A 26,416-nucleotide genomic window follows, 5' to 3' on the forward strand; every position below is an offset into this window, starting at 1 on the left:
GAAAATTGTAGACCAGTTCTTTGTTTAGAACTTCTAGAGCAAGTGTTTTGGTTGGCAGATAACTAAGGCCCTTTAACTCCTGTAATTACTGATGATATGTAAAAACTAGAAATAAGTAAATCAATCAGTATACTTATACATAACGAGCAATTCTCTCCTCAGTACTTACATGAGAAGCACATCCTTCATCGAGATCTGAAAACTCAGAATGTCTTCCTAACAAGAACAAACATCATCAAAGTAGGTGACCTAGGCATTGCCCGAGTGTTGGAGAATCACAGTGACATGGCGAGCACCCTCATTGGCACACCCTATTACATGAGTCCTGAGCTGTTCTCCAACAAACCCTACAACTATAAGGTAGGATGTATACAGCTGTGTGTGCTGACTCAGGGTATATACAGCTATGTGTGCTGACTCAGGGAATATACAGCTGTGTGTGCTGGCTCAGGGTATATACAGCTGTGTGTGGCTCAGGGTATATACAGCTGTGTGCTGGCTCAGGGTATATACAGCTGTGTGTGCTGACTCAGGGAATATACAGCTGTGTGCTGACTCAGGGTGTATACAGCTGTGTGCTGGCTCAGGGTATATACAGCTGTGTGCTGGCTCAGGGTATATACAGCTGTGTGCTGACTCAGGGTGTATACAGCTGTGTGCTGACTCAGGGTGTATACAGCTGTGTGCTGGCTCAGGGTATATACAGCTGTGTGCTGGCTCAGGGTATATACAGGTGTGTGCTGGCTCAGGGTATATACAGCTGTGTGTGACTCAGGGAATATACAGCTTTGTGCTGGCTCAGGGTATATACAGCTATGTGTGCTGGCTCAGGGTATATACAGCTGTGTGCTGGCTCAGGGTATATATAGCTGTGTGTGCTGACTCAGGGAATATACAGCTGTGTGTGTCTCAGGGAATATACAGCTGTGTGTGCTGACTCAGGGTATATACAGCTGTGTGCTGACTCAGGGTATATACAGCTGTGTGTGGCTCAGGGTATATACAGCTGTGTGCTGGCTCAGGGTATATACAGCTGTGTGCTGGCTCAGGGCATATACAGCTGTGTGTGACTCAGGGAATATACAGCTGTGTGTGGCTCAGGGAATATACAACTGTGTGTGCTGACTCAGGGTATATACAGCTGTGTGTGACTCAGGGAATATACAGCTGTGTGTGGCTCAGGGAATATACAGCTGTGTGTGCTGACTCAGGGTATATACAGCTGTGTGCTGACTCAGGGTATATACAGCTGTGTGTGGCTCAGGGTATATACAGCTGTGTGTGGCTCAGGGTGTATACAGCTGTGTGCTGGCTCAGGGTGTATACAGCTGTGTGCTGGCTCAGGGTATATACAGCTGTGTGCTGACTCAGGGTATATACAGCTGTGTGTGCTGGCTCAGCTTGCTCTGGGAGAATATCAACATTTCAGAGCCCATGAGTACTTAAATCAGAATTAGCTGTGAATCAGTTGGAGGAAAATGTATGAGAAAATGTTTTGAGAGGGAAAATGTGAATAAGATATTCAGCGCTTAACCATTCACTTTTTTTCTTTTATAGTCGGATGTTTGGGCTTTGGGATGCTGCGTGTATGAAATGGCCACCCTGAAGCATGCTTTTAATGCAAAAGACATGAATTCTTTAGTTTATCGGATTATTGAAGGAAAGGTAAAAGAAAATAGAACTAACTGAACAAGGTTTAAATAATAGATCGTTGTAAATATCTACTGTCAACACATTGGTTTTTGTTTTTTTCCCCAGTGCTGGAGTCAAACCCAGGGCAAATGCAGGGCCAGCGGCGCTCTATCACTGAGCTGCATTCCCAGCCCTCGATAATGATTTTGATTGACTAACATTCACTGATACTGGCTGAAGAGTTAGGAATATAGGATCTCTTTTGTGGGAGAGGTTGAAGTTGAGGAGAGATTGTTTTTTCTTATTGTTAAAATGTTAGCATAGCTGATTGGCTTCAAAGAGCCAGCCATTTGGAAGCCCCTCCCCGAAACTGCAGGCCGTCAGGTGCCTGAAGAGCACAGTAGAGTGAGCCCTGCTTACAGTGAACCGTGCTGCTAGGATGTACTGTTTGAGCTTGTCATTGCCCGTAACTGAGTAAGAACTGCAGAAGGTACCATATATGATGTGGATGCCAGAAATGCTAACTTTGTGTGGTTTCCCTGACACTGGTTGCCCTTTGCAGTGATTTAAAGATCACCCCAAGACCCGCTGAAAAACATTTTTTAAAGTACACAAGTAAAAATTTTCACTTATAGGGGAGGAAGAGATGGCTTGTTGTTTAAGATGGCTACTGGTCACCCACTCTGTGTACTCTCAACCTTCTGTCCCTAGGGCATCTGATGCCCTCTTCAGCCTCTGCTGACCCTACGCTTGTGGTACATTTGCGTACATGCAGGCAAAACTCCCATACACATAAAGTAAAAGTCTTTGAAATGTGTTTCCAATTATACTATTTAAAGAATTAAGTTAAAAAAAATTCTCTATTTTCATGTTATTGATAACTACTGCTAGCAGTTTTTTCCAAGGCCTCTCCTCTTTCATTTTTGAAACAGACATAACTCTGATTATGTATGTACTTCTATCCAAGTACTTTTTAAAATTTATTTATTCACTTTACATGCTGATTGCAGTCCCCTCCCTCCTCTCCTCCCATTCCTACCCTCCACTCCCCTTCTCCCAAATCCCCCCAGAGAAGGGGGAGCCACCTCTCCTTCCCCCAAGGGGACCTGGCACAGCAAGTCTCCTCAGGACTTATCCTCTTCCACTGAGGCCAGACAAGGCTGCTTGACTAGGGGAAGGGATCCAAAGACAGCCCCCAGCTCCTTTTGTTGGAGGATCTACAAGAAGACCAAATTGTACATCTGCTACATATGTGTAGAGGGCCTACATATGTGTAGCATCCAATCCATGCATGCTCTTTGGTTGGTGGTTCAGTCTCTGTGAGCCCACGCGGGCTCAGGTTAGTTGATTCTGTTGGCCTTCTTGTGGTTGTCTGTGACCCTTCGAGCTCCCTCAGTCCTTCCCCCACTCCTCCACAAGACTCCCTGAGCTCTGCCCAAAGTTCGGCTGTGGATCTCTGCATCTGTTTCAGCCAGCTGTGGGGTGGGGCCTCCCAGGTGACAGTTGTGTTAGGCTTCTGTCTGCAGGCATAGCAGGGTGTTGTTAATAGTGTCAGGGGTTGACTGTCACCCGTGCCGAGAGTCTCAGGTTGGGTCAGTCATTGGCTGTCCATCCCCTCAATGTCTGTGCCATTTTTATCCCTGCACATCTTGTGGGCGGGGCAGATTTGGGCCAAAGGTTTTGTGGGTGGGTTGGTGTCTCCTCCCTTCCCTAGAAATCCTGCCTGGCCGTTGGAGTGGCCACTTCAGCCTCCACATCTCCCCACCCCCACCCCACCCCCCGGCTGCTAGGGTCACTCCTATATCTTCCCAGGAGCCTCCCTGATCCCAGTGATGTCCCCCACCCCTGCTCTCTTCACATCTGATCCCCACCCTTGTTCCCCTTCCCACTCCCTCTTCCATCCTGTTCCCTCCATCCATCCACTTCTGATGCCTATTTTATTTCCTCTTCTGAGTAAATTCAAGCATCCTCTTGGGCACTCCTTATTTCTTACCTTCCTTGGGTCTGTGCGTTGTAGCATGGTCCTGCACTTTATGGCTAATGCCCACTTATACATGAGTGCATGCCATGCTTGTCTTTCTGGGTCTGCGTTATCTCACTCAGGGTGATCTCTTCTAGTTCCATCCATTTATTTGCCTGCGAATTTCATGAAGTCCTTGTTTTTAGTGGCTGAGTAGTATTTCATTGTGTAGGTGTTCCACATTTTCTTTTCCTGTGCTTCGGTTGAGAGACATCTGGGTGGTTTCTAGTTTCTGGCCATTACGAATGAAGCTTATGCAAATACTTTTCAAAGAGAAAGAAATGGAGACCCACTGTGCGCAGCAGTACCCAACTTACTCTTTTGCCTTAATTGTCAGTGCTTGTGCTTTCCTTTTAAGCAGCACCTTGTTTAATAGGAAGAAAGCCCACAATTTATCCCTCAGGCCTGTGCAGATGGACACTTTATTTCTAGCTATTGACTACCACACTGCATATTTTCATAAATAAATCTTATTTGTGCTCTTGGACCAACAAGACTGCTCAAGGGGTAAAGATGCTGGCACCACAAGCCCAACAAGCTGAGTTGGATCTCAAATCCCATGGTCGGAGGGGGAACTGACCCACAAAAGTATTCCCTGGCTTGACTGTGTGCATGTTCACACATGCACACATGCTCACACATGCACACATGCTCACAGATGCTCACACATGCTCACATGCTCACATATGCACACACATTCACACATGCACATGCACACATGCTCACACATGCTCACACATGCTCACACATGCACACATGCTCACACATGCACACATGCTAATAACCACATGTAAAAAAAGAAAGAGGAACTTGTGTGTATCTGAAGGGGAGAGCCCTCCAATGGGAGCACTGTTGGACTCTTAGCTTATTATTATAAGCAGAACATCACTTGTCCTCGCTATTCTCTACTTCCTGGGTATGTGACTTTAAATTAGTATTAATGATTTTAAGTATTATGATGATTTTAAATATGGGGAAATCTCTGCCAGTTTGTCTTCGTCTCATAACATCCTTCTTCGTCTTGTTATTCTTTGCAGTTGCCACCAATGCCAAAAGTTTACAGTGCGGAGCTGGCAGAGCTGATAAGAACCATGTTGAGCAGGAGACCTGAGGAGAGGCCCTCTGTGCGGAGCATCCTGCGGCAGCCCTACATAAAACACCACATCTCCTTGTTCTTGGAGGCCACCAAGGCGTAAGACACCCCTTCCAGAAAGCTGGGCTCAGTGGGTGGGGCAGAAGAGGGTGGCTCTAAATTTTCATATGTAAAAGTTTATGGTGAGGTTTTTGGGTTTTTGTTTGTTTGTTTTTTAAAATTTTTTTATTTAATTTTTATTTATGTGAGTACACTGTAGCTGTCTTCAGACACGCCAGAAGAGGGCACCAGATCTCACTTGGTTGCTGGGAATTGAACTCAGGACCTCTGGAAGAGCAGCCAGTGCTCCTAACCACTGAGCCATCTCTCCAGCCCCTTCTTTGTTTTTAACAAAACTAAAACTGCATGATTAGAGTATGTAAGGGGACAAGATTCTCCCCTCGTGGTGTTGTTTGGACTGGGCCTCAGAATTTAACTTGCGTAGGAAAGTAATAAAATGTATTAATAACAGCTTTATGTTTCATAAGAAGAATACAGTTTTATAATTCAAAGATCCCAAAGCAGTAAAGCCCATGTGTCTATGCTAGGCTAAGGAGGAAGGGATTGTGGGAAGAACTATGGGAGACCTAAAGGAAAATTAGAAGTATTTTAACTAAGGTCTAAAGATTTCTCTCCACCTCAACTTTCCATTTTATTTTATTTTTATTTTGTATATTTTATTGTTTTGCATTGTTTGAGACAGGGCTTGTCAGTGTAGGTCTGGCTGACCTCCCACCTGCCTCTGACTCCTGAGTGCTGGGATTAAAGGTGTGCAGCACCACTGCCTGGCTTCTTCTTTATTTTTTTCCTTATGTGTATGTGACGGCCTGTGTAGGCTAGGACACGGACTCTTGGTGTCCTGCATCAGTGTTCCACATGCTGAGATTACAGATGTGGACCTCCATTCCAGTTTCACTTTGCTGTTTTGCTCACATTACTTCTGACTGGCCCTCTGTTAGACTGATCTCTGCACTCTAATTTCCCAGAGATTCAGCCCAATTTTAAAAATGACACATTAAACAGTACAAGTGTTATTCCTATATGCATTTGCTCTCCATATCAGAGAGTATAACCCAATAATTTTTATTCTTAAAGTTTGCACGGGGCTGGAGAGATGGTTCAGTGGTTAAGAGCACTGACTGCTCTTCCAGAGATCCTGAGTTCAATTCCCAGCAACCACATGGTGGTTCACAACCATCTGTAATGGGATCTGATGCCCTCTTCTGGTGTGTCTGAAGATAGCTACAGTGTGCTTATATAAATAAAAATAAATTAAAAAAAAGTTTGCAAGAATATTATTGTAAACCTGTGAAACTTAAAAGAAGAAACTTGGTTCGGTCCCCAGCTCCAGGGGAAAAAAAAAAAAGAAGAAGAAACTTATCTTGCTACTTCTACATGTGAGCTACTTTCTCATAGAAATTCTATTTTGGAATTTTGTAGTTAGAGAAAAGCTATGGAGATAGTACAGAGTTCCTCTCTACCCTCGTCTGGTTCCTCCTGTCATCAGCATCTTAGGTTATTATCATGGGCATTTGTCAGAAGTAAGAAACCAGGGCTGTTGAGAAGCCTTAGCAAGTAAAGGGACTTGTCACTAAGCTGCTAATCTGAGTTCAGTTCCTGGGACCCATGTGAACCAACCCGCACAAGTTGTCTTCTGATCACATGTGTGTATTTGTATGTGTTATTGTGCATACACACACACACACACACACACACACACACACAAACATGATTTTTAAAATTGTTTTAAAACTAAGAAGCCAGTTCTGGGTATGGTGATAACTTGCCTTTAACCTCAGAATTCAGGAGGCAGAGGCAGGCAGATCTCTGCTAGTTTCAGGTCAGCCTGGTCTACACAGGGAGCCCAGGACATTTTGACCCACACAAAGAGACCTTGTTTCAAAACAAAACGAAAATCTGAGAAACTAACCAACACTGGTTCGTTACTACTGACTAACCTCAGACTCATTGGCCTCCATAGATTTTCTGTTACTATTTCCACTTAATGTGCCAGAATTTGCTCTAAGATACAATATCCCATTTAGTTCTCAAGTCTCTTGGGCCTCCTTAACCTCCTCTGGGTCTTTGATCTCGGTCTCCTTCCTCCCTTTCTCCCTCCCCCTCTCTCCTTTCCTTTCCTTTCCTTCCCTTTCCTTGTCCCCCCCCCCTTTCTTAACGTATATGACAGGACCTAGTTCAGACTCATGCAGACTCCCTGATTGTCACTTCAGTCTCTGTGAGCCCCTGTGGCACCCCCTTAGTTGATTCTGTGGGCTATGTTCTTGTGGTGTCCTCTACCCCTCTGGCTCCTACAACTCTTCCTCCTTGCCTTCTTGTTTCTTAGGTCTTGATTATCTTGAAGACAGATGATTTAGGAAATGGCCCCATGTGTTGACAAGACTGGTCTCTGTAAGATGCTCCAGTTGAGTAAAGGAGGATGTACTGTAGACATAGTTCACATGTTCTTTCAAACTGCCGGCCATGGCTGTGTGATAATAGTGCTTTCTTTTCTTCCCTGTAAAGGAAAACTTCCAAAAATAATGTTAAAAACTGTGACTCCAGAGCCAAACCCGTTGCTGCTGTAGTTTCCAGAAAGGAAGAACCAAATCATGAAGTGATTCCCTACCAGCCACGCTCTTCTGAGGGCTCTGCTGTACATGCCACGGTATGCTTCCTGTGGAAATGGGAATGCTTCCTGTGGAAATGGGAATGCTTCCTGTGGAAATGGGAATGCTTCCTGTGGAAATGGTAATGCTTCCTGTGGAGGTGCTTTAGGAACTGTGTGAAAAACAGGCCACTTACGTGAACATTATGTGGAAGTGACTGTGCTTTTCTAGAGCTGATTATGCAGCTCCTTCCGATTTTAAGAGTGGGTGCTGGTGATGGCCAGTCTCTCTCACTCTGCCAAACTGTTCTCAAAGGCACTACAGTAGCTTTTTAGACCTTTTAAGGTAAAATTTACATAACCACTATTTTAAAGTATTTTATTCATTTGTCTGCGTGTGTGTCTATGAGTGTATTCCCACATGTGTGGGAGTGTGTGTTTGCAGAGGCCAGAAGAGAGCATTGGGTTCTTCAGAGCTGAAGTAAAAGCTTTGGATGCCTGGCGTGGTACGTGAGTGTTGGAATCCAGACTTTGGTTTTCAGGACAATTAATGGCACAGCGAGTGTTCTTAGCTGCTAGGCCATCTCTCCAGTCCCCAAGCCCACATGATGCGGACGTCATGTGTGTTTAGCACACTCACACATGACGCTGGCTCTCCTCATAGCCTGCTCTACCCTCCAAACACAAACACCAGTCTTCTGTGTTTTTCTTTCCTGAGTATTTCTTATAAATGGAGTCATATAACATGTGGCCTTTTAAGTCTGAGTTACTATGTTTTTAAGATTTGTCCATGCAGCATATACCAATACCTCAGTTCTTTTAGTTCTAATTGATAAACCACATTGCTTTATCCACTCATCTATTGATAAACGTTTGGATCCTTTTCACCTGTCGGGTCGTGCTGTGCACATTCAGGAACCAGTGCTTGAGCGTGGTGTTCCGTTTTGTGAGCCGTCTGCCTGTGTAAAGGCTGGGTCAGTGAAGACGCTGTCTTTAATCCTGTGAGGCACTACAGTTTCCTACAGCAACTATACTATTCTGCATTCTGAATTCTGTATATTCTCAGACAAACATTATTTCCTGCATTATTGGTTTCGTTTTTTAGTAAATATAGTAATATCGGTCAGGAGGTCGTGGTGCACACCTTTAATCTCTCAGGAAGCAGAGGCAGACAGAGGCGTGTGAGGCTAGCCTGGTCTACAGAGTGATTTCCAGGACAGCCAGGGTTATCTGATTTGTTGTTGTGTTTTGGAAGCTGTCAGTCTTGACCAGATATATGATTGCAGGTTTTCTCCATTGTTTGGTTTCTTGTTTTACTCTTTTGATACACAAAAATTTTAATTTTCATGAATTTTAATTTGTTTGGTTTTGAAACAGAGTTTCTCTATGTAACCCTGGCTGTCCTGGAACCTGCTCTGTAGACCAGGCTGGTCTCAAACTCAGAGACGGCTTGACTCTGTGTCTCTACTAGGATTAAAGGTATGCACCACAGCCCCTGGGTCCCTGTTCTTTTTGAAGAGTTTCGGGGTTTTGACTCTTACATTTATGGCTTTGATCCGGTTGGAATTAACTTTTTAAAACTGTGATGTTAGTTAGGCCTGGCCTAATTTAATTTTCTGTATGTAAATACACAGTTTTCTCAGCACAGTTTGTTGAAAAGACTATACAGTGGATACCGCTGTCTCTCAAAATGCCCATGAGGCAGGCACTAGGCATTGAGACGGGTCTTGGGGTGAAACTACGCCTTTACAAGACAATTATTGGTCGCTTTTGAGAACTGGTCTGTCTTAAAAGCTAGCTTGACTGTCTTGTGGATATTTTCCTTTCTCTGTAAAATCTTGGGACACTTCAATGACTCTATCAATAACAGGGGAATGATCAACTTCTGCCCCTTACCTTGGGCCTCACGTCTTCCAGAACTGTGAGCTAAATAAGGTTTAAATTAAATGATACAAATTACAGGGGCTAGCTGAGCATGGTGGTGCGTGTCTTTAATCCAAGCACTGGGCAGGCTCAGATGGTGAATCTCTAAGTTCAAGGCCAGCCTGGTGTACATACAAATTCCAGGACAGCCAAGGTTATATGGAGAGACCCTGTCTCAAAAAGCCAACCAAAACCAAAACCAAACACAGACCCTGGCATTCAGTTACAGTAAAAGCAAAAGGACTACACAAATGGCCCCTATCCCTGTCAGTCATCATTTGGTCATGTGTGTGAGGGTGAATTTGGCTTTCTATTCTATTCCGTTGGCCAGTATGTCTACCTTAGTTTCAGTGACACGTTGCTTTGATAAGTTTAGCTTTAGAGTGAGTTTTGACGTTAGAAATATGGGTCCTCCTCAGACATTATTCTTCAGGATTGTTTTGGGATCTCAAGATTCCTTATTCATTCTAGGGTAAGAATTTCTGTTTCTGTGAAAAACGTCATTGGGTTTTGATAGGTATTTACTGAATCTGAAGATTATTCCATTTTGTTAGAATACTAATAAATCTACAAACAAAAAGTATTTTCCCATTTCTTTATTTTTTCTTCCTTTCAGTAATATTTTTAAGACTTTGGTATCCAAGTCTTACCTTGGAGGTATTTTATTTTTGGTGTAATTATAATCAGAATTTTTTTTTTTTGGATAATTTTTCAGATTTTTCATGATAGAGCAGGGAGCTGCTTTTGGGTGTTGATTTTTGTGTGTCAAGAGTTGGTTAGATTCATTAGTCCACTAGGTAGGAGCATGTATGTGTAATCTTTAGGGCTTTTACATACAAAAATCTTGTTGGCTACAGACAGGTAATTTTATATCTTCCTTTAATCCAAACACTCGTTTCTATCTTCTGCCTAACCGCTCAGTCTATAGCATACACTGCCATGCTGAAGGAAAATAATGAGAGTGCGGGAGCAGGTCTGCTTATTCCTGACCTCAGGGAGAGCTTTCATAGTCACCGAGAAGGATTTCTTTTTTTTTTTTTTTTTTTTTTTTTTTTCTTTTTTTCGAGCTGGGGACCAACCCAGGGTATTGCGCTTCCTAGGCAAGCGCTCTACCACTGAGCTAAATCCCCAACCCCACCGAGAAGGATTTCTGCTGTAGTTTCCCACACTTGGCCTTGCTATCTTAGAATAGTTTCCTCTAGTCCTGGTTTGTTTTTCCAAATCATGCAAGGGTACCGAATTTTGTCAGAGCATTTTTCTATATCTTTTGAGATGATCATGTGCTTTTTTTCTTAATTCCGTTCATGTAGTATATTGAATTTTATGGTGAACATTTATTTTAGACACTGGTCCCACTTGGTCACTTTTTTTTTTTTTTTTTTTTTTTTGGATCTTTTTTTTTTCGGAGCTGGGGGACCAAACCCAGGGCCTTGCGCTTCCTAGGCAAGCGCTCTACCACTGAGCTAAATCCCCAACCCCACTTGGTCACATTTTAACACACCTCTTCCCCCAATGCTAGGGGTTTTAACCCACACCCCTGGGCATGCTAGATAGGGGCTCTATCACAGAGCTGCATGCCCAGACCTTCACTTCAACAACTAAAGACATTTCTCTGAATTTGTTTGGTGTGGGGGGGGGCGGGCGGGGGGAGAACTTGCAGGAGTGGGTTCTCTCTTTCCACCCTGTGGGTTCCAGGTTATCAAAGTCAGGTCATAAAGCTTGGTAGCAAGAGCTCTTGCCCCCTGAGCCATTGCTACCCTCCATATTTTAACAACTGTTAAGCATATTGTCCAGTGTCCTTGACTATAGTCACAATGTTGTAATACAGCCATCATCGCCACTTTTATCATATGGGACTGAGTGAGACTTCTTACTCATTAAGTAGTAAGGGTATCCTGGAACTTGGAAGCCCAGAAACTGTACAACTTTAAGGGAAAAGGTGACCTAGGAGAAGGGAAAGGTGACTTAGAAGAAGGGAAAGGTGACCTAGGAGAAGGGAAAGGTAACCTAGGAGAAGAGAAAGGTGACTTAGAAGAAGGGAAAGGTGACCTAGGAGAAGGGAAAGGTAACCTAGGAGAAGGGCATCCTGAGACGCAGGAGCTCAGGAACCACAGCTCTGAGAGGAAGCCTCCTTGGCAGAGGCAGTACAGCTCCAGAGGAGGGCATCCCCAGCTGAGCTGAGGAGCTCAGGGGTCTAGGCCCATTCCTTCTTGGCTTCTTCTCTTCTTCTCTTCATTGCTTCTCTTCTTCTTGGATTCTTCCAAAAAAAAAAAAAACTCACAGCAGGCAGCAGATCTCATCTGAGAGATTTATTGAAGGCTCCATGGTGTAGAAGGATGGATCTGGGGAGCAGACAGCAGGGAATCAAAGGGCAGGGTTAGATAGGATTTCTTAGGGAGCAGAGCTTCTCAGGGTAGAGATTTCCAGAGTGAGGATTGGTGAGATTTTGAATCCTGAGCTTGGGTAGCCCAGAGATCGGTGAGTTTTCTTGTTTAGGGACTGGTGTTTGTTTTCCTGCTCTGGGATTGGTAGCTTGTTTTCACCTTTTCCCTACGCTTGGCCCATGGTTAGGGTGGGAAGTCCTTCCCAACTACAGCCAGCTTTGGCTAGGCACTATCTTTGTGGACCGCTGGGAAGGCTGGAGAGGTGGTGCTGCCTCTGTGGTGTTGACCAAGGCTGAGGCTCAACAGAGGGTGTGGCCAACATGGACTCCTCATGATAGCAGTAGACTGAGGCATGACAACACGGACTCCTCATGTGATAGCAGTAGGCTGAGGCATGACAACACGGACTCCTCATGTGATAGCAGTAGGCTGAGGCATGACAACACGGACTCCTCATGTGATAGCAGTAGGCTGAGGCATGACAACACGGACTCCTCATGATAGCAGTAGGCTGAGGCATGACAACACGGACTCCTCATGATAGCAGTAGGCTGAGGCATGACAACTTTTGCTGTGTGCCGCTTACGGACTACACCTATCCTGCAGCCTTTGTATATCTCTGAATTTTCCTCCTTTAGACATTTATATAAGTAGAATATTTACTCATTTGTTTTTGCTTGCTTATTTATTTGATTTTTCTGTATGTAGCCCTGTGCTCTGTAGAGTAGGTTGGCCTGAAACTCAGAGATCCCACTTCTGTTGACCAAGTGCTGGGACTGAAGAGTATTATCTTATGATATTATGTATAAATTACATTGTATCCATTGATTTGCCATTGTTTCTTTTTTTTCTTCCTTCCCTTCCCTCCCCTTCCTTCCTTCCTTCTTTCCTTCTTTCCTTTCTTTCTTTTTTTTTTTTTTATTTTACTTTTGAAACAGGGTCTCTATTATTTAGATCTGACTGTCCTGTAACTGTATATAGACCAGGTTGTCCTTGAACTCATAGAGCTCTGCCTGCTTCTGCCTCCTGAGTCCTGGGATTAAAGGCATGTGCCCCCACACTCAGCTTTCCTCCTTTAATAAACAGGGTCTTGCTACATAGCCCTGGGTAACTTGGAAGTCACAGTGTCCCCAGTCTGGCCCCAATCATGACAGTCCTACTTCAACACCCCATTCAGGTGCCAGGATTGCTGAGCTGTGCCACTATGTGCCCTGTTTTGAATAACAGATACTGTTTGAGTTCCTGTTTTTATTTGTTTAGAGTGCATGCTAAAAAGTAGAATTGCTGAGCTAAATGGTAATTCTATGCTTAACTTTTTGAGGAAGATGCTGCTCCATTTTGAGTTTGCTTTTGTATATGGTATGAGGTACTGTAATAACTTAAGAACGTCTTTTCACCCAGGGTGAAGATAAATGTCTGTCCCAAGAAAAACCAGTGGACATTGGTCCCTTGAAATCACCTGCTAGTCTCGAAGGCCACACTGGCAAACAAGACATGAACAGGACTGCAGAGTCGTGTGCCACAGTCAGTAGGATAAATATCGATATCTTACCTGCAGAAAGGAGGGGCTCAGCGAAAGGTGGCGTAGTTGAGGAGGGCCGACCACAGCACGTGGATGCTTCTAGTGAAGTAGACCGTCAATGCAGTATTTCTCAAGAGAAGGAGAGGCTACAGGGCAACAGCAAGTCCAGTGATCAGCCGGAAAATCTCCTTCCCAGATGGTCCTCTGGTGGTGGTGATGGGGAAGGGAATGAACTGGTGAAGCCGTTGTACTCCTCGGGTAAAGACCAAAAGCCACAGCAGGTGAGGATACACAGAAGGGACGGTTCCCAAGAGGAAGAGGAACTGTGGTCACAGAGGTGTAGTCATGGCGCTGCAGGGATGGTGCACTGGTTAAGAGCACCTGCTGCTCTTGCAGGGGACTCAGGTTCAGTTCCCAGCACCCCATGCTGGCATCCCACAGCTCCAGTTCCAGGATCCTCCATGGATGGGTACTAGGTGTGCATGTGGTACACATACACACATGCGGACAAAATACTCAGACCTATAGAATGAAATAAATAAATCTTAATTATTTAATTATTAAAAAACCCAAAGATGTCGGCATTCGCTGTGCAGATTTACAGTAGAATAGTATTTCTGTCACCTATAAAAGCAACGATAACAATGAACTAACCAAACCGTGCACAGTGACAGCCACTCCCCATTCGTCCTCATTCCCAGCCCATGACATTTGTCCATGGGGTTGTCAAGTCTAAGCATCTTGTGTAATTAGAATTCCAGCCTTTTATGTCTGGTTTCTTTTACTTCACATAGTGTTTTGTTTTCAGAGTTTATCCAGGGCGTTGCATGTACCAGTGTGCTTTTTATTGTCAGGTGTGTTTCCCTTTATGTATTGCATGTAATGCTTTGAATTGTTTTTGTGTGTGTATGCATGTGTGGTGTCAGGGACTGAACTCGGGGCTTTGCACATGCTAGGCTAGGCAGGTTCGCTATCCCTGCTGTGAACATTTGTGTATGTGTTTCTTTTTAAAATTTTGTTTGTATGTTGTTTTTTTTTTTAAACAATTTCTTTCTTTTTTTTTTTTTAAAGAATCAGATTCTAGATTTTTAATATTTATTTATTTTTATTTATATATTACACTAAGCTGTCTTCATGCACACCAGAATAGGGCATCAGATCCCATTACAGATGGTTGTGAGCCACCATGTGGTTGCTGAGAATTGAACTCAGGACCTCGGGAAGAGCAGTCAGTGCTCTTAACCACTGAGCCATCTCTCCAGCCCTGTTTGTATGTTTTTATGTGTGTAGTTGTTCTCTTTGCGTTTGTGCACAGTGCCCAAAAAGGGAAGAAGAGGATGTTGGATCCTCTAGGATTGGAGTTAGATTTTAAAACTTCATTTATTTTGTGTAGATGTATGTGTGTTTGTGGAACGTGTGTGTATGTTCTGTGGCATGCAAGTGGAAATCAGGACAGCTGATGAGAGTTGGCTCTCTCCTTTCACTGTATGGGTTCTGGGGATTGAGCTCAAGTTGTCAGGCTTGGTAGCAATTTGATCGGCTGTGTGTGTGTGTGTGTGTGTGTGTGTGGGTGTGTGTGTGTGTGTGTGTGTGTGGGTAGCACACACCATAGTATGTGTATGGATGCCAAAGGGAAACTTTGCAGAGTTGATTGTCTGCTTTGATGGTGGAGCTTTTATCCGCTGAGACAGCCGGCTGTGTGTTTAATTAAATATTTTAAATGTTTCTGTGTAGGAATATTTTGTCTAAATGTATGTGTCTGTGTACCACTTCTGTGCCTGTCACCTGTGAAGACCAGAAGAGGGCATCAGACCCCCTAGAACTGGAGTTATAGCTGGCTGTGGGCTATCATGTAGATGCTGGGAGTTGAACTTGGGACCTCTGGAAGAGCAGCCAGAGCTCTCAACCACTGAGCCGTCCCACGTCTCTAGTGGCCTCTCTGTGTTTAACTTTTTTCCAAAGCAGCTGTAGTCATCACTTCCTTCTGACTCCAGCGTTTTTGTCAGGACTTGTTATTGTTCTCTTTTTTATTTTGTTAAATCTGTAATCACACCCAGCGCTTTGTGCATGCTAAGCAAGTGTTCTCCAGTGTTCCACATCCCCAGCCCTGCTGTCCAGCACCACAGCTATAACTGCGGCCTAAAGGCTCTGCCGCAGAATCGTAATGTGCTTTGCTTTAGGTTTTATTTTTATTATTTTAAATTATATGTGTATGTGCACGGATGTGTGCACGTGAGACCAGATGTCCTGTGAGGCCAAAGACGTCAGATCCCCTGGAGCAGGAGTTACAGGCTGTTGTGAGCTACCTGATGTGGATGCTGGGGACTGAATCCAGGTCTTCTGGGAGAACAGTACATGTCGTTGACCCCTCACTGTGATTTGACCTGTTCCTCGTCTACTCATGTATGAGGTCTTTTTATACATGCACTGGTCATTTGTGTACTTTCTTGGAGAAATAGTATGCGCAGAGTCGTTGGCAAATTTTTGAATGTTTATTTTTATTTTGTGTGTGTGTGTGTGTGTGTGTGTGTGTATCCCATATGCATCCCTGGTACCCATAGAAGCCAGAAGATGGTGTTGGAACCAGAGTTCCAGACAGTGTGAGCCCCATGTGGTTGCTTGAAACTAAACTTAGTCCTCCACTAGAGCAGGAAATGCTCTTAACCACTGCACCATCTCTCCTGCCCTTGTTGCCAATTTTTAAAATGATCTATTTATTCATATGAGGACTCTATCTGCAAGTACACCTGAAAGTTAGTAGAGGGCATCAGATCCCATTACAGATGGCTGTGAGCCACCGTGTGGTTGCTGGGAATTGAACTCAGGGCCTCTGGAAGAACAGTCAGTGTTCTTAACCATTGAGCTATCGCTACAGCTCCAAAAGGAGATATACATACATACATACATACATACATACATGTATGTATGTATATATATCCATCCTTGTGTTTCCTGGAACTTTCTCTGTAGACCAGGCTGGCCTCAAACTCACAGAGATCTGCCTGCCTCTGCCTCCCGAGTGTTGGGATTAAAAACATGCGCCACCACTGCCCATTGTTGCCTATTTTTAATTGGTTTACCTTTTTTATTATCAAGTTGAAAGAGTTCTTTATTTTAGATACCACACCTATGCGACACAAGATTTGACAATATTGTCTCCCATTCTGTTGGTTGTCTTTTTTCTTTTATTTATTTATTTATTTAGTTAGTTAGTTAGTTAGTTTTGGTAATGGTGTCTAGGACATTAGGCGTGTTAGGCAAGTACTCTACATTGAGCTACACCCCAAACTTTAGTCTTACATTTTTTTTGTTAAATTTATTTCTAAGCATTTTATTTATAAGAATTGTTTTTGTTTGAGGCAAGAGAGTAAAAACCAGAACATTAGGTTAATCAATGCCATCATTTCCTGTAAACATAAGCATTCGTTTGAGAGAGGGCTTCCTTCTCACTTCTATTTTATAATTAAATTATTTCTTACGTTTATGTGCTATCTAGGTGTTGCCTGTGCACTAGGTGTGTGCCTAGCGCCCATGGAGGCCATAAGCCGTTGGGTCTCCTGGACTAGAGTCACAGACGGCTGTGAGCCACCATGTGGTTGCTGGGAATTGAACCCAGGTCCTCTGGAAGAGCAGCCAGTGCTCTTAGATGCTGAACTCTCTCTCTAGTCCTTCATTTTACAATTTCAAAAGTCTGTGTGGAGAGTTTGGCATTTGAAGTTCTGAAGACCATTCTGTTGCTCTGTGTAGTTTGTATGTGTGTGTTTTCTTCCACTTTGTTGCTTCTAAGGATCAAGGTACTAGCGGGTGTATTCTAGACGATCAGGACAGCATCCACCCAAGACTGCAGCCGCACAGCTCTGTATCTGAACCTTCTTTGTCCCGGCAGCGAAGGCAGAGAAAAAGGGAACAGACGAACCACGGTCGGGCAAAGAGCCAGGTCAGCAGTCTCTTCAGTGACTCATTGTGCTGCTTGGGAGGCAGACCTGGGAAGCCTGACTCTTGTTTAGAATGGTTAGCTGTTGCCAAAACGTGTAAAGAGTGGATGGAGAAGCTGGGCCAGGGTAAGAGGCTTAGTAATGCTTTCAGCTGTCAACGAGCTGGAGAGAGCAGGACTGAGTGGACTGCTCGAAAGTTAAAGGGACAGGCTTTCGTGCTCTGCTGCTAAGCTTTGCTTTTCTTTTTATATATTATTTTTTTTGCTGTACAGTGCTGGAAAATGGACCCGGGGTCTTGTGTATGCTGCAGAAGCATTTTACTAGTGAGCTGCAAGCCTAGCCTTCAGTCCTTCCCTTATTAAAATGCCTTCCATCAGTACCCTTCCCTAAACCTATGAGGTAGCCATTCACCCTTGGCAGCATCTCCATAGTGCAAACAAGCCTTGAAACTGCCTTTCCTGCCTCAGCTTCCAAGTGGCTGGGATTATAGCGTGACAACCAGGCTGGGCTTTTAAAATGTTGATGTAGCCCAGTTGGTAGAGTGCTTGCCTGGCATGCATGAAGTCCTGGGTTCAGTTCCCTAGCACCAAGTAAACCAGGCATGGAGGCACAAATCTGTGATCCCAAAATTTAGGATATGTAAATATGAAAATCAGAAATTAATGTTCATTCTTGCCTATATATAGTCAGATTATAGTAGCCTGAGGGACATGAGATAAACATTTGAAGGACAAATCACTGGTGAATGCATAGGGGACTTGCCAGAGGGAGGTTTTAGAGATGGCTGTCTATGGAACTGATAACCTCCTTCTCTTTATGTCACTGAAGCTCCAAGAATCACCCCCTCGTCTTGTGCCTTCTCACCCTGATATTGGGAAAGCGGATATCATAACTACACAGCAAAGTGATGGAAACCAAAGTGGACCTGTGGCTAGGTCTGTAAACGGTTCAAGGTCTAGTTCGACAGCGTCATCAAAGGTTTGTGTGACTGTGTACTGGGTTTAAAAATACTTAAAATCTGTGTGTATCGTGGAGGTTGACATTAAAACATATCAGTCATACTTTACCGATTCTGGAAGAGACATATTCGTACTTTCACAGCATTAGCTTTGATTGAAATGGACATAGTCTGCAGTTCCAAAGATGGTCACCTGCAGTGAATTCTGAATGTGAGAGAGGCAAAGCATCTCCTTGCTCTCCTATAACGGAGCATCTTCAGAAGCCAGTGTGGTCATTTCCTAATGGCTTACCCCTTATGTCTACTAAACACATCAGCATGATTTCTGCTCCTTGAGAGACAGTGGAGGCCTTTAGCAGTGTTAGATGATACATCATGCATGGCTGCAGTAACGTGAGTGGGAACGGGAATAACTCCATGACTTTCTTCCAAAGGATCGGCCATTATCAGCCAGAGAGAGGAGACGACTAAAGCAGTCGCAGGAGGAGATGCTCCCCTCAGGTGACGTTGGTGCCCTTATCTAGGTGGCTGTTGATAGCTGGTGAGAGTCATTGGCTCTGGTTGTTTGCCATACAAACGTCAAAGCAGCAATAATCCACATAGAAAGAGGATTTGGACGGGTTCTTAAAGTTTCTTAGATAAGCCTTATGAAATGTCGTAGAGTGCTGACTCTTCACTATCTATCAGAGAAGGAGGATTAAGATGAGAGCCAGGGGCTGGACAGATGCTCAGCGTCTGTGAATAGTGCTATTGCTCCTGCAGAGAACCACGGTTTAGATCCCAGCACCTACACAGTGGCTCACAACCATCTGTAACCCCAGTTCCAGGGGGTCTGACCCCTCTTCTTACCTCCATACGCACCAGGCACACATGTGGTGCATACATATGCATGAAGGCAGAACACTCCTACACAGAAAATAGAATTTCAAAAACTTAAAATCTAAAACAAACAAATAAATTTGAGGGAGAAAGCAGCACACAGAGAGAGACAGAGAAACAGAGAGACAGACAGAGAGAGACAGCAAGCAAGCCAGAGGGCTTTGAACTTTGAAACCTCAGGCTGGGAATCAGGTGAGTGTTTAACTTGTTTTTCCATCTAGACCCTGCTTGTCAGGAGCCTACACGAGGCTAAGGAATGTAGTGTTTTTGTTTTGTTTTTGAGACAGGGTTTTGCTACATAAGTCGTGGCTAGCTTAGAACTTACTATGTACTCTAGGCTGGTCTTGAACTCAGAGATCCATCTGCTGTTGCTTCAGTGCTAGCATTAAAGGTGTATGCCACCTGGCTCTATGGAAAATTGTATTTTAAAAATTGTTTACTAATTGTTCTAATTTTTTTAAGAGTATTTATTTTATGTATATGCATACATTGTTGCTGTCTTCAGACACACCAAAAGAGGGCATCAGATCCCAATACAGATGCTTGTGAGCCATCATGTGGTTGCTGGGAATTGAACTCAGGACCTCTGGAAGAGCAGTCAGTACTCTTAACCACTGAGCCATCTCTCCAACCCCTCTAATTGTTTTTTAATTGTTACTTTATATGTATGAGAGTTTTAACAGGCGCGTATGTAAGTCACATTCATGTCTAGTGACTATAGAGGTCAGAAGAAAGCATTGGCTTACCTGAAACTGGAGTTAGGGATGGTTGTGAGCTGCCGTGTCTGTGCTGGCAGCAGAACTTAGGTCTTCTGCAGGAGTGCCACGTGCCATCTCTCCAGCCCTCTGTGGGTCTTTCTTACTGTCATCATTCACAGTTGTGTTACCAGTGTCCCTACTGAAGGTGGCCGTATCTCCACCACTGTGCTGAATATGTTAAGGGTAGTATTTCGTTTTGTACTTTTTGTCTCCCTTGAAGGTAGGCTGTTACCCTAAGGTTCCAGAGTGTTAAATAACTTGCCCGAGGTCCAGAGTTGGTAAACCCATGACTAAATTTGAGGTTAAGTGACAGATACCAGACTAATGATAAATGTTTTTTGGGTTACTCTAGCTTACTCTTCCTATGGTATCTTCTGTACTGTGTACAAAGTCCTCCTTAGTTCCGTCCAGCCTGCTACAAACAACTACTGGGGCGTTCATGTTTTTAGGCCCTGCAGTTGAGAGAACTCCAAGTGCAGTAGAGCCAGTGAAACCACAGGAAGAAGACCAACCCATCCCTGCCCAACGATTCTCCTCTGACTGCAACATCGCTCAGGTGAGTCCCACACTCCTGAGGGGAGAGGTAGGTGTGTCTATTTCTGGGAACCTAATAGAGTAAGCGTCCCAGACGTCAGCATCATCTACCCAGGGGCATTGCTGACCAAGTTACTCCTTTCTGGAGGCAGGGTCTCAGTAGCGTAGGCTGACCTGGAATTCACTGTAGCTGAGGATGACCTCCAGGTCCTCCTGCCTCCACCTTCTAGGTGTTGAGAATACCGGCTTACACTACCATACGCAGTTCATTTACGGTAAAATCTCGCCCTGTAGCCCAGGGTGACCTTGAACTCTTGATTCTGCTGTCTCACTGTCTGAGTGACTTACTCAGTACTCTATCGCTATGAAGAGACACCGTGGCCATGGTAAGTCTTATGAAGGGAAGCATTTCATTGGGTAGCAGTGGCACATACTTTTAATCCCAGCATTCCAGAGGCAGAGGCAGGAGGCACTGAGTTCAAGGCCAGCCTCGTCTACAGAGTGAGTTCCAGGATAGCCGAGGCTATACAGAGAAACCCTGTCTCAAAAAAAACAAAAACAGATGAATGAATGACAGGATGCAGGCATTTAACTCAGGCTTGCTTACAGGTTCCGAGTCTTCGCTCACTGTTGAAATGGTGGGGAGGTGGGGAGCATGATGACACACAGGCAGGCGTGCTCGGAGGGCCTGAGAGTTCTACATCCAGATTCAGAGGCAGCAGGAAGAAAGTGAGACACGAGGCTGGAACTCCAAAGCCCACTCCCAGTGACACACTTCCCCTAACTCCAGCAAGGCCACACCTCCTCATAATGCCACTCCTGGTGACTGAGCATTCAAATCTCTGAGCCTAAGGACACCATTCTTATTCCAACCATTAAAGAAAGGCAATAGCCACCATGCATAGTTCTCTTTCATTATGATTAGGTACATAGGAGGGAAGGGGAAGGTTAAAGCCTTGCTTGCTGGGTGGGAGGTGGGAACAACACATTGAGTCTCATTGCTTGGCATGGTGGCACACACCTTTAATTCCAGCACTTGGGAGGCAGAGGCATGTGATAGTGAGTTTGAAGCCAACTTGATCTACAAATTGAGTTCTAGGACAGCCAGAGCTACACAGAGAAACCCTGTGTTAAAAAACAAAACAAGGGGGCTAGAGAGATGGCTCAGTGGTTAAGAGCACTGCCTGCTCTTCCAGAGGTCCTGAGTTCAATTCCCAGCAACCACATGGTGGCTCACAACCATCTGTAATGGGATCTGATGCCCTCTTCTGGTGTGTCTGAAGACAGCTACAGTGTCCTCCCATACATGGAATAAATAAATTTAAAACAAACAAAAAAGGAAAGGAACTCAAAATTATTAAAAGGATTATACTTAACTCATTCAAGGAATACATCCTTAAAAAGTGTATGGGTGTTTTGCCTGCATGTATATCTCTTCACTACATGCATGCTTTATGCCCATAGAGGCCTCAAGATCCCCTGGAACTGGAGTTACCCATGTGGGTGCTGGGGAATGATAATCCATGCTCTTAGCTCCTAAACTAATGGCATAGATTTACCAGATGTTCTTGTTAACACTTGGACATTTAGTCAGAATTCTTTCCTAAGGAGTTGTCTCTTATCTTTTTTTTTTGTTTTTATATTGGGCCTCACATGGCAGGCATGGTAGCCAAGTGCACTGCCACTGAGGTTCTTGTAGTTCTAGTTTGAGACAGTCTTACAAAGCCACTGGTTGACCTTATGTTCACTATGTAGCCCATTCTAGACTTGAGCTTACGATCCTCTTACCTCAGTTTCTGAAGTAACTGAGGTCCCAGGCTTCTCCTCCAGGCCAGACTAAGAGCTTCTAATAGGCAGCACGTTGTCTGTTTTTCTGTATCAATAAACATCCCATGAGTCTAGCCAGATTTTTTTAACTTGTTTGCTAATCATTAATCTTTAGTTTCCTGTTTGTGTCAAATTATTAAGGTTTTTGAGATAGTGTTTTCTCAAAAAAAATTTTTTTTGAGTGTTCTCAAATTCACTGTGCAGAGCCTTGGCCGGCCTGGAGCTTGCTGCAGTTCTTTGGTGTTAGTTTCTGAGCACTGGGGTTAGGTGCGAGCCACCACACCCGGCCGCGTTGTCTACAGTGTCATTCAGTTACTTCACTGTTTGACATCTGCACTTACTGAAGCTGTAAGGTTTATGCGAATTATACCAGTAACCCTGTAAAGAACTGTGGCACTCTTACAGAGGAGCAGGTGGAAACTGCCTGGTTGAGGTGGCGCTGTCACATTTAAAATGCCAGCAGTCCTTCTGCAGTAAACCTCCTGCCTAAGAATTGAACCACTAGAACAGCTTCTCTGCAAAGGAACTATCTTGATAACCGAGACTTCAGCCTGGTGTTCCTCAGTCTTAAACTGTGAACTTTGTGTGTGACATCATTTCAATAAATTAGCTCCAAGTTTTCTGCTAGTTTCTCCCTTTTAATTGTATGCAAGTAAATTGTATCTAATTACTGCACTTAAAGCTTTTTGAGTATTACATTCTGGTCTTGTTGTTCTTTCCCAACACAAATAGAAGAGACTGATCCATGGACTGTCTGAGGATGAGTTAAGTTCTTCCACAAGCTCAACTGATAAATCAGACGGGGATTCCAGGGAGGGGTAAGTTCTTGGTTTTCTGTCTCAGTTCTGTTTGAATCTAAAAAAGTCTATTATTACTTAGCTATTTATGTAATAGCTTGTAGTAGATGCTAGAGCTTAAAATATATCTTCTGCGAGGGACTGGAGTGATGGCTCGTGGTTAAGAAGGGCGTCTTCTAAAGGATCTGCACCCAAATGATATCTACAACCATCAGTTCCTCCAGTTCCAGGGATCCCACACCATCTTCTGGCTTCCATAGGTACTGCATGTGGCATACATACATACAGGCGAAATACCACAACACACCTATACACATAAAATAATTTAAAAAAAAAACCTAAAAAGGATTTATTTTCCATGAACACAATATAGTTTCCATTCAGAATTCTTAGCCCATATTCTTGGACCTACATGTTTGTAGTTTCATCAGTGTTGGCTCTTACTTTAAGCTTCTCGATGCTCTCCCTCCCTTTCCTGGGATCCTAAGTACATGTGTATTAGATGCTCTGTGGTGCTCTCATTGCTTTCCCATGTTTCTCTTTGCTCTGTTTCCTTGAGCTCACTTACCTGTTCTGTGTCTAGTCTGTTAGTCCTGCTGAACCCACAGTGTGTTCATTCCCAGTGTTCGAGGTGGGCCTGCTGTATGTCCGTTCTCCCTTAGCATGTTGATGTTTTCTCCTTTGTAGCCTATGAGGGATATTTATAATACCTTCTTTAATGTCCTCATCTACACTGTATCACATGTCATTCTGGACTGTATAAACTCCATTTATTTTTCGTTCACAAGAGTGGTCTCCTATTCTTTTTAGTTTGCAGTGGAGTGTACCTGGTGAATTTTAGCTCTCTGAGGCTGGTGTTTCTGCGTTTCTATGACTGTTTTTGACTTCTATAATAGTGTCGGTTTAAGTGACTTGGAAATGGCTATGTAGAAGTAGTATGCAAAGTTGGGTTGGCCCTCTCCTTTCCAGCTTTCCTCTTGCCTTCTGCTAGCAATGGCTGTCGGACATCAGCCCTGGCTTCTGCCTGACACTTTTGTTCTTTATTTTGAGATGCATATGGTCTGTCTTTAGGCTCTTTCTAGAATCATCTATCAATTGCATTCGTCATTTCGTTCCTGTATTTTACAAGGAGTTTGTAATTGCCTGCTGGGCATTTGCAAGCAGAACCCCCTACAGGTCATTTCACGTTTAACTTTTATCATGAAGTCAGGTAAATACTAAGGAGGCTTTTCCCTCAGGAAAAGTCATACAAATGAAATGAGAGACTTGGTGCAGCTGATGACTCAGACTCTGAGGCTGGAAGCTAAAGAGAGCTGTGAAGATCTTCATGTACCAAACCCAGGATCAGAGTTCAGACTTCATCGCAAGTATCGAGACACACTGGTGCTCCACGGCAAGGCTGCAGAAGAGGGGGGACCCCCCTGTGCGGAGTTCCCTCCAGGTGAGTGGATAGCAAGGCCCACACCTGCAAGTCGTTTGAACTTTTCATCTGGGTGCCTCCCCAGAAGGTGTATCCTGTAAGTCAAGAGGTACGTCCCCCACTTTCATGAAAATTCATGTCTTCCTGCTCTGGTTTTCTGAGCAGTGTCTCATGGAGCTCAGGTGGATTTCAAACTTCCTTTGTAGCTGAGGACACCTTTGAATCCCTGATCCTCTGGCCTCACCCCGTCAGGTTCTGGAACTCTAGGCATTTGCTACCATTTGTGGATGTGCGCGTGTGGATACACGCATGCATGTGCAGTGCCCATGGAGACGAGAGGCACTGGGTCTCTGGAGCTGGAGTCACAGACGGCTGTGAACCACTTGACGTAGGTGCTAGGATAGAACCCAGGTCCTCTAGGAGAACAAGTACTCTTAACCACTGGGTCATTTCCACAGCCCTTGAAAATCTATTTTTAAAATAAATATAAATAATTCAATAAGCCTTATAACAATTCATAAAACCTTTTAACATACATTGAACTTTTTAATGTGAATTTTCATGTTAGACAATTAAATTAATTCATTATTAATTCTTTAAGTTAGGTTTTTTAGATCTTGGAGATGATAGTGTGAAGCTTAATGACTAAGTTTTTAGCTACTAAAATACTAGAGATGTGGCTCACTGGTAGAACACGTCACATAACGTGTGCAACTAATGTACACGGGTTTCAAAGAGGGCTCAGCAGTTTAGAGCACTTGCTGCTCATCCGGAGAATCTGTGTCTATAACTCCTGTTCCAGGGAACCTGAGGCTCTCTTCTGGCCTCTGTGCATTGTAGATGTGGTGCAGAGACATACATGCAGGCAAGCACCTATACATATAAATTAGATATAGATATTTTTGAAAAAACTAAACTATATAAATGAACTAGGCAAGCTTGCTCATGCCTCTAATCCTGTACTTATCAGGGGAAGGCAGGAGGGCCTGCCTGGGTTATAGAATAAGACCCTGACTCACAGACAAAAATAAGAATAAAACAGACATGCCTGAAAGTGGACAGCAGGGGTTGGGGATTTAGCTCAGTGGTAGAGCGCTTGCCTAGCAAGCACAAAGCCCTGGGTTCGGTCCCCAGCTCCGAAAAAAAGAAAAGAAAAAAAAAATGTGGACAGGAGAAGACTTGAGCTGAAGAAGGGAGAACGACTGATGGGAAGGGCTGGAGATATCATTGGGGATAATTTAGGTCAAAGTAAATAATATATCTATATACAATGAAATACAGTATTGTGTGTCAACTAAGACATTCTTAAAATAAAAGTGCTTTGGGTTTATTGTTTTGTTTTTGTTTACTCCTTTGGAAACAAAGTCTTGCTAGACAGCCCAGCTCTTCTGGAATTTGCTCTGTAGTACAGGCTGGCCTAAGCCTTGCTAGACAGCCCAGCTCTTCTGGAATTTGCTCTGTAGTACAGGCTGGCCTTGAACTCAGATTCACCAGCCTCTTTGTTTCCTGAGTGCATAAAGGCATGGATAAAGTCAGTAAGCCAAATTCTTGTTAAAGTGAAAATGATTGCTTCTTGATTTTAAAATATTCAGTTCATGCTGTAATGGTATTTATTTTCTATTTTGGTTGCTGCATTTTTAGGTATCACACCAGGTTCTGAAAAGATCAGGAGAATAGTTGAAGTCTTAAGAGCTGATGTGATCCAGGGCCTGGGGGTTCAGCTTTTAGAGCAGGTGTATGATCTTTTGGAGGAGGAAGATGAGTTGGAGAGAGAGGTAAGTGTCATAAGCTGTGTCAAGCTGCTTGCGTTATAGACTTTTAATGTTTATTTTTAAATATGTACCATGCAGCTTGCCTATTTGAAGCACACATTTCAGTGATTTTTCATGTTTACTCATCAGTGCAATCATCACTGTTTGATGGACATTTTCACACCTCCCCAACGAAACCTCATACCATTAGCAGGATTCTGCATTGTCTCCTGAATCCTCACCCAGCCCTAAACATGGGTTTTGCTTCTTTTTCTCTGCAATGTTACAACATCCGTGTTATGGTAGATATCCATTGATAGGTATCAGTACTCATGTCTT

At 43.8% G+C, this 26,416-nt stretch overlaps 1 protein-coding gene across 1 annotated transcript in view; it reads left to right on the top strand.

Annotated features, from left to right (window-relative positions):
• Nek4 (NIMA related kinase 4) overlaps positions 1-26,416 on the top strand; it is a 37,301-nt gene that overhangs the window by 5,311 nt on the left and 5,574 nt on the right. The window contains exons 3-14 of the mRNA XM_032918916.1: positions 163-360; positions 1,558-1,665; positions 4,690-4,844; positions 7,308-7,449; positions 13,098-13,499; positions 17,006-17,155; positions 17,982-18,131; positions 18,546-18,612; positions 20,198-20,331; positions 22,842-22,927; positions 24,145-24,347; positions 25,968-26,101. Coding sequence (XP_032774807.1) covers positions 163-360; positions 1,558-1,665; positions 4,690-4,844; positions 7,308-7,449; positions 13,098-13,499; positions 17,006-17,155; positions 17,982-18,131; positions 18,546-18,612; positions 20,198-20,331; positions 22,842-22,927; positions 24,145-24,347; positions 25,968-26,101 — 1,929 coding nt within the window. The remainder of the gene's footprint in view (positions 1-162; positions 361-1,557; positions 1,666-4,689; positions 4,845-7,307; positions 7,450-13,097; positions 13,500-17,005; positions 17,156-17,981; positions 18,132-18,545; positions 18,613-20,197; positions 20,332-22,841; positions 22,928-24,144; positions 24,348-25,967; positions 26,102-26,416) is intronic.

Source organism: Rattus rattus, chromosome 13 (assembly GCF_011064425.1).
Source record: "Rattus rattus isolate New Zealand chromosome 13, Rrattus_CSIRO_v1, whole genome shotgun sequence".
NCBI classification, from domain to species: domain Eukaryota; kingdom Metazoa; phylum Chordata; class Mammalia; order Rodentia; family Muridae; genus Rattus; species Rattus rattus.